Raw genomic sequence first — 8575 nt, forward strand, 5'->3', positions numbered from 1 at the left:
GAAATACTCCATTGGTATCATGACAGAAATTGCGTTGAATTTATAGATTGCTTGGGGTAGTATGGACATTTTAAAAGTGTTAATTCTTCCTATCCATGAACTGGTATATGCTTCCACTTATTTGTATCTTCCTCAATGTCTTTCTTCACTGTCTTATAATTGTCCAAGTCAGGCCTCCTCAAACTACTGCCTGCGGGCCACATGCAGATGTTTTTGCCATTTTGTTTTTTTTACTTCAAAATAAGATATGTGCAGTGTGCATAAGAATTTGTTCATAGTTTTTTTTAAACTATAGTCCGGCCCTCCAATGGTCTGAGGGACAGTGAACTGGCCCCCTGTTTTAAAAGTTTGAGGACCCCTGGTCCAAGTACAGGTCTTTTACATCCTCAGTTAAATTTATTCCTATGTAATTTATTCTTTTCGCAGAAATTGTGAATGGGATTTTCTTTTTCTGTTTCCTTTTCTGGTACTTCATTATGGTGTATAAAAATGCAAGAGATTTCAGGATATTTATTTAATATCCTGCTACTTTACTGAATTCATTTATCACTTCTAATAGTTTCTTGCTGTTATCTTTAGGGTTCTCTATATACAGTATCATGTCATCTGCAAATAGTGACAGTTTTACTTCTTACTTTCAAATTTGGAAACATTTTATATTTCTTTTACTTGTGTGATTTCTTTGGCTAGGATTTCTAGTACTATCTTATCTAATAAAGAGAAAATATGCTAATTGACCCTCAAGCCATCACAAAGATTGGCAGTGCTCACAGCCAATAAGGAGGGAATATGCTAATTGACTGCCCCACCCTCAAAGATGGCAGCACCCACAGCCAATAAGGAGGGAATATGCTAATTGACTGCCACACCCTCAAATATAGCGGTGCCCACAGCCACAAGATGGCAGCACCCAGTCCCCTCAGTCCTGCTGGGGTGGCAGGCATGCGGCACAGCCGGGCCCACCCCCAGGTGGATCCAGCTGCTCCGCGAGCCTACCTCTGAAGGCCTCCAGTCCCCTCAGCCCCCCAGCCGCCCAGGGACAGCCCAAGGCACAGGCAAGCCTCGGATTGCAGCTGCCCAACTGACACTGAAAGCACAGGCAAGCCTCGGAGGGTGGCTGCACAGCAGTAGCAGAGGTGTGGTGGGACATTGCCTTCCCCTGATCGCTGGGTCACCTCCCGACCCTGAGGGCTCCCAGACTGTGAGAGGGGGCAGGCTGGGCTGAGGGACCCCCCCTCCAGTGCTTGAATTTTCATGCACCGTGCCTCTAGACTACACTAATAAAAGAGAAAGATACAAATTGACCATACCTTCGCAACTCCCACCAGCCAATCAAGAGTGAGTATGCAAATTAACCCAACAAAGATGGAGGGTTAATTTGCATATGCAGGCACTGAACGGCCGGGGGTGGAATGCTTGCATCGTTGTTATGGTGATGACACAGGTGTTCCGCACCATCCCAGCTGCTCAGGGCCTCTGGGCAGCGTGGGAAGGCAGAAACGTGGCTCTGGGCTGGAGCAAAGGTGGTGCCGGCAGCCAGGGGAAAGAAGGCCCATTCTTGCACGAATCTTTGTGCATTTGGCCTCTAGTGTTAAATAAGAGTGGAGAAAGTGGATATTCCTGCCTTCTTCCTGGTATTAAGGGGAATACTTGTAGTTTTGCATATTGAGGATGATGTTAGCGGTGGGTTTGTCATATATGGATTTTATTACATTGAGGTGTGATAACTCTATTCTCACTTTGCTGAGAGCTTTTATTATAAACTAGTGGCCTAGTGCACAAAATTTGTGCACAGAGGGGGTTCCCTCAGCCCAGCCTGCACTTTCTCCAATCAGGGACCCCTTGGGGGATGTCCAACTGCTAGTTTAGGCCTGATTCCTATAGAATTGAGCCTAAACCAGTAGTCAGACATCCCTCTTGCAATCTGGGACCCCTGGCTACTAACTGCTCATCTGCCTGCCTGCCTGATCACCCCTAACTCCTCTGCCTGCCTGCCTGATCACCCCTAACCGCCCTCCCCTGCCGGCCTGATCTCACCCCAAATGTCCTCCCCTGCCAGCCTGATCTCGCCCCCAACTGCCCTCCCCTGCCAGTCTGATCACCCCTAACTTCCCTCCCCAGCCAGCCTGGTTGCCCCAACTTCCCTCCCCTGCCAGCCTGATCTCACCTTCAAGGGCCCTTGCCTGCTGGCCTGATCTCGCTCCAATGGCCCTCCCCTGCTGACCTGATCTTGCCCCCAATGGTCCTCTCCTGCAGGCCTGATGTCACCCCCAATAGCCCTCCCCTGCTAGCCTGATCCTGCCCCCAACTGCCCTCCCCTGCCTGCCTGGTTGCCCCCAACTTACCTCCCCTACTGGCCTGATCTCGCCCCCAATGGACCCTTCCCTGCTGGCCTGATCTTGCCACCAACGGCCCTCTCCTGCTGGCCTGATCTCACCCCCAACAGCCCTCCCCTGCCAGCCTAATCTTGCCCCCAACTTCCCTCCCCTGTAGGCCTGATCTCGCCCCCAACTGCCCTCCTCTGCCAGCCAATTTGGTTCTGATTGGTCAGTTTCTATGCCAGTCAGCGTCAAAAGCTCTGCCTTTTAGGCAGCCATTGGCTCCTCACAGTTGACCCAGATTTGGTTCTGATTGGTCAGTTTCTATGTTAGTTGGCGTCAAAAGCTCTGCCTCCTAGGCAGCCATTGGCTCCTCACAATTGACCCAGATTTGGTTCTGATTGGTCAGTTTCTATGCCAGTCAGCATCAAAAGCTCCTCCTCCTAGGCAGCCATTGGCTTCTCACAGTTGACCCAGATTTGGTTATTTTTTGAGGGTTGGGGGTTAGGCTGTTTATTAAGTGGTTATTACAGGGGTCAGACCACATAAGTGGTGTCAGCCCCGGGAATGTGACCTCTCAATGTTGATCACAAAGCCCCCAAGGCTGGTCCTGGTGAACCCCAAGGTCAGAAATGAAACTGAAAGGCCTCCGTCACATGCTGCTTCCAGGCGTCCAGGCTGGGAAGCAGGGAGGAGATGCCCTTGGTGTGCCAGGTCTCCCTATTGGACACCACCGAGGTCTGGTAGGACAGCAGCTGCATGCATGCCTCTGTCAGGAGCCCAGTCATTGTAGGCAGCATGACAGGGTTTGAGGGCTGAGCCTGAAACAGGAGCAGGGGCAGACCCCTGTGGGGAGGCACTTCTGGTCTGAAGGCAGCTCTGTTGAGTGCCTGCAGCACAGGTATGGTGCCCTGGACAAAGCCCACAGCCTGGTAGGGGGCACCTGCCAGGGCCATGCTCAGGAGGCCTTCCCCGCATCCTTGCTCTCCTGGAACAGTGGGGTTATGGGAGGTGGTTACATTGAGGCCAGCCTCCTTCACCAGCAGCTTGGTGTTCACCAAGTTCACATGATTAGGAGCATCTTTGAGGAGGCCAACAATGACTTCGGGGCTCAAGCAGTTCCTGGCATTCTTCAGGGATAAGCCCTGCGCTACCACCTGAATGGTCCCTTTGGGGGACCCTGCCCAGGCTCGCATCAGAGTCCCCAGAGCTTCTGCCAGACCTATCCAAGGTTTGGTGTGTGGAGAGAAGGTGCTGGTAAGGGCCTGGGCATTCACAACCCCCACAAGTGCTCTCCCCTTCACCATGTCCATGAACTTGACAGCAATCTCTTCCCCGTAGCAGCTCTGGGCCTCCTTGATTCTGGTGCCCAGGTGGGGGCAGCTGATGACATTCTTGTGGTCCACCAAGGCATGGTCCCGAAGCTGTTCCTCTGTGAACACATCCAGCTGCCCCAACTGCAGGGCCCAGAGCAGGGCGCCCTCGTCCACGATCCCTCCGTGGGCGCAGTTCATCATGTGCATGCCCTTCTTGCACAGGGTGAAGGTGCTGTCAAGCAGGCCTGTCATGGATGGCAGGAGAGGGGTGTGCACAGTGATGAAGTCACAGAGGTGACAGATCTCCTCCAGGGGCAGCTGCTGAATGCCAAAGGAGGACAAGACCTCTGGTGAGATGATGGGGTCGTACCCTACAGTCTTCATCCTGAAGGACTGCATCTGGATGGCGACCTCTCTCCCAATGCTCCCCAGGCCAAGAATTCCCAGGGTCTTTCCATTCAACTCGGTTCCCAAGAACTTCTTTCAGTCCCATTTGCCATCCTTCATCGAAGCCGTCGCCTGGGGAATCTGCCTGGCCAGACACATGATCATCGCACAGGTGAGCTCCACAGCACTAAGACTATTCCCATTGGGAGTGTTCATGACCAGGATGCCCTTCCTCATGGCAGCCTCCAGATCCACATTGTCCATGCCGGTGCCAGCCCTGCCCACCACCTGGAGCTTCTCTGCTGCGTTGATGACATCCGTGGTCACCTTGGTGGCTGAGTGGACGATAAGGTCTTCACAGTCCTGCAGCTAGGCTATCAGCTCCTCTTTGCTCAGGTTCTGCTTCTCCACCACCTGCAGCCCAACATCTTGCAGGATCTTCCAGCAGCAAGAGCCCAGGCTGTCACTGATGAGCACTTTCTGTAGATTTGTGAAGGCCATTGCTGGAGCCAGCCTCAGGATGGATGCTCTCCCTGGACAGAAACACCTCTAAGCTCCTAGATTTGCTTCTGATTGGTCAGTTTCTATGCCAGTCAGCATCAAAAGCTCTGCCTCCTAGGCAGCCATTGGTTCCTCACATTTCACCCACATTTGGTTCTGATTGGTCAGTTTCTATGCCAGTCAGCATCTCTGGGCCTATCAACGGGGCCTGATCAGAAAGGCAGGGCTTATCAGCAGCCCCAGTGGAGTCCTGGAGAGAAATGGAGGCGTGGCTGCTGGCCAGACTGGGAGAGAAAGAGAGAGGCAAGTGCTGGTCAAAAGCTGCCACAGAGGCAATGGATCAGATCAGTCCCTGCTTCTCTCTTCAGGCCTCTCTCTGGCCCTGATTCACAGCCCCCTCTGGTCGAGCTTTGGTCATAACAGTGTTACACCCTGGTTCTTTATTATAGAGATAAGTGCTGGATTTTATCAAGTGCTTTTTCTGAATCTATTGATATGATCATGAGATTTTATCCTTCAATTTTTTATGTGGTGTATCATGTTTATTGTTTTGCAGATGTTGCATCCCCAGAATAAATCTTGCTTGATCATGGTGTATGATCTTTTTAATGTATTGCTGGATTTGGTTTGCTAATATTTTGTTGAGGATTTTAGCATTTATGTTCATCAGGGATATTGGCTATGATTTTCTTTGTTTGCCATGTCTTTTTCTGGTTTTGGAATTAGGATAATTCTCACCTCATAATGTCAGGAGCCAAGAGTTGGTCAAAGAATTAACTCTGACCTTACTTCAGTAAGTTACTGAAACAGAAACTCATGGAAACTAGGTCCCAACCGCAGGCCCACTTCCTCATGCCTGAGGACAAAGCATTCCTTCCATAGCCGCCCTTCAACCTCCACATCCTTTATCTATAGTCAGCACCCTTTACGACTTTAGCCAATTATCTAAGCCCACATGACCCACTCAGCCCCCACCCCTCCTAGGCATCTCCCCTTCTAGAAACCACATATAAGGAACACTGTAAGAATAAAATTTCGAGGCTTGAGCAGAAACCCGTTTGTCTTGCCTCCATTCTTTGCGTCCCTTGTCTGTCTCTCATTCTCTTAGGTGCACCGCCTCGGTACCCCCGTTAGAAGACCCCGCTGGGCTGAAACCGGTTTGGCTCAGTGGATAGAGCGTCGGTCTGCGGACTGGGGGGTCCCGGGTTCGATTCCGGTCAAGGGCATGTACATTGGTTGCGGGCACATCCCCTGGTGGGGGGGGTGTAGGGGGCGGCTGGTCGATGTCTCTCTCTCATCGATGTTTCTAGCTCTCTATCCCTCTCCCTTCCTCTCTGTGAAAAATCAATAAAATATATTAAAAAAAAAAAAAAAAGAAGAAGACCCCGCTGGCCGGGGCATTTCTGGCGCCCAGCGTGGGGCCCGAGGGTCGGCTCTCCGGGGAACATCTGCACATCGGTCCGGCCGGACACCCTCCTGAGTTGCCGCGGAACTCGCCGTGAGTGAAGACTCATCCCTCGATCGCCGCGGAGCTGCCCGTCCGTGAGTATGATAGCAGTTGAGTTTTGCAGATGATCTTTTCAGACAAAGATTTAAGAGTGAATTCCTTGCGAGAACGAATTTTTATGCCCCTTGACAGATTTCCTACACTTTGAGCTTCTCGTTTCAACCCCCAGTCCGCTAATAAGCACTCGTCTCTCTGATCCGGGAAGGGTTAAAGGTACCACGATCTGGCTGAACGAGAACTCTGAATCACCCTGAGGAGTATTTTGTTCTGGTCGGTTCCTCGTCACGTGTCCCGCAAACCCTGAGCTCGCTTTGTCTTAGTGGTCGCTAACCAGGCATGGGGCTTATACATGCCGACCTATGATACGCGAGCAGGGGCCCTTGGGCGAACGGAGATCGTTGACGAGACAACTGTCCTAGACACTACAGAAACTCAGGGCTGACCTGGTACGGGGTTTATACGTCCCAGAGGCTTACGCGGAGGGGGTGAATCGAGGAGCTCCCCCGTCAACATGGGCACCTCTCTCAGTTCTCATGAGGTATTCCTCAATGGGCCCAAGGAGTCCCTCAGGATGCGAGGATTAAGGGTATCCCGCCCGTCCTCAGCTTGCCCGTCAGTCGCGGTAGATATACCAGATGACCCACCTCAAAAGAGTTTTAAAGAAAAAAACAAAAAACCCCATCCTACCCCCAGTACCGAAGTCTCCAGTATCTATCCCTCACTTAAAGATTTAAATAAAACACCCTTCGATGATAAATTCTCCCCGGAAGATCAGGAAACCCCTGATGAACAAGCTGCCCATTATCACGACGGTGAGAATCCCTGGGGTCTCACTGCTCCTGCTCTTCAAGAGCCTCCTAATAAAACTTACAAACCCCCACCATACAACCCCCCCACCTTTTACTATCCTCCTCCTTTACCATACAACCCCCCCACCTTTTACTATCCTCCTCCTTTACCATACAACCCCCCACCTTTTACTATCCTCCTCCTTTCCGTGCTACAGCTCCAAATCCACCCTTTAATTTCGACCCCATCAGACAAGCTAAGGTCTCTCTTACCCGAGACATATCCTCTTTAAAAGAAATCCTCCAACAAAAACGTGAGCACCTCCAGCTTATTAAAGAAGTACAAGCCCTCGAGGCAGAACTTACCACCCTCTCTACTAACCCAAACCCTTCCAAAACCGTCCCAAAAAATCTGAAATCAAAAACCACCCTCCACGCATTTCCCGTCACCCGCAGTCAGGGTTCCCGCCCTACAGTCGTTGAGGAAGAAGATAACTTACCAGAAGAAGGCTCTGACTCTCAAAATCAAAATCTCAGACAATGAAGCTTCAGACACTGAAGACCCCAACCTTAGCCAGAGTGACACATCTGAACAAAAATACCGCCGCCTTAACCTTAAACATCTTAAAGATCTTAAAAGCCGCGGTCAGTAACTATGGCCCTACGGCCCCATTTACCATCGCCCTTCTCGAAAGCTTAAGTGACAAATGGCTCACACCTAATGACTGGCTATCCCTAGCCCGAGCCACGCTCTCAGGCGGTGATTATGTCCTTTGGCGTACAGACTTTGTTGAAAACTGCCGAGAAACAGCCCAACGCAATAATGAAAGTAAAAACTCCTGTTCGTGGACCAGAGACAAACTTCTTGGCCGACCCCCCTATGAAACCAATGAAATCCAGGCCAAATTTTCCCCTGGTTTACTAGCCCAAATCCAAGTCGCCGGTCTTAAAGCTTGGCGCCGTCTCCCCCTAAGGGCCCTGCCACTACCTCGCTAGCAAAAATTCGCCAAGGAGCTGAGGAGCCTTACAGTGATTTTATCAGCCGCCTCACTGACGCCGCTGAGAGATTAGTGGGGGGAGGTGAGACGGAAAGTGCCTTCGTAAAGCATCTCGCTTATGAGAATGCTAATCCTGTCTGTCAAGAGACAATAAGACCTCATCCGTGTGGCAATCTCTCTGATTATATTAAACTTTGCTCTGGTATAGGTACCTCCCACGCTATTGGATTAGCTATAGGAGCGGCCCTAAAAAATTTCATAAAGGATTGCCCCAGTGGCAAACAACCACGGGCTCTTCCAAAGACCGTTTGCCCACGATGCCGACGCGGTCTCCACTGGGCTAATGAATGTCACTCCAAAACAGATATCGAGGCTAAAGCCCTTCCACCCCGGCAGGGAAACTCCTCGACGGGCCAGCCCCCGGCCCCGAACACGGTGCCGAACCAAGGGGCCATCAGGTTCGTCCCGCAACAGATTCTTCCCGCCCAGGCATCAGCTCCCTCTGCCGCGCCACCCCAGGAAGGGCAGGACTGGACCTCTGTTCCGCCTCCGATATAATATTAATACCAGATCAAGGCATTCAACTTATTTCCACTGAGACTTTTGGACCCTTACCTCCAGAAACATTTGCTTTGATCTTAGGGCGTGGTAGTTCCTCCTTGGCCGGCCTTCAGATTACCCCAGGGGTCGTTGACAATGATTACACAGGGCAGATCACCATTCTGGCTTCAGCGCCCTCAGGGCCCATATCCATTTCCAA

At 51.3% G+C, this 8575-nt stretch overlaps 1 protein-coding gene across 1 annotated transcript; it reads right to left on the minus strand.

Moving 5' to 3' along the window:
• Window positions 1-2944: 2944 nt before the first annotated feature.
• LOC307095549 (D-3-phosphoglycerate dehydrogenase-like) lies at window positions 2945-4522 on the minus strand (the record flags this gene model as incomplete). Its single annotated transcript, XM_079764804.1, is given in 3 exon segments — window positions 2945-4117; window positions 4121-4390; window positions 4394-4522. Coding segments are annotated over 3 exon segments (1572 nt in total).
• Between the last annotated feature and the right edge of the window lie 4053 nt (window positions 4523-8575).

This window comes from Cnephaeus nilssonii (assembly GCF_951640355.1).
Source record: "Cnephaeus nilssonii genome assembly, chromosome: X".
Lineage (NCBI taxonomy): Eukaryota > Metazoa > Chordata > Mammalia > Chiroptera > Vespertilionidae > Cnephaeus > Cnephaeus nilssonii.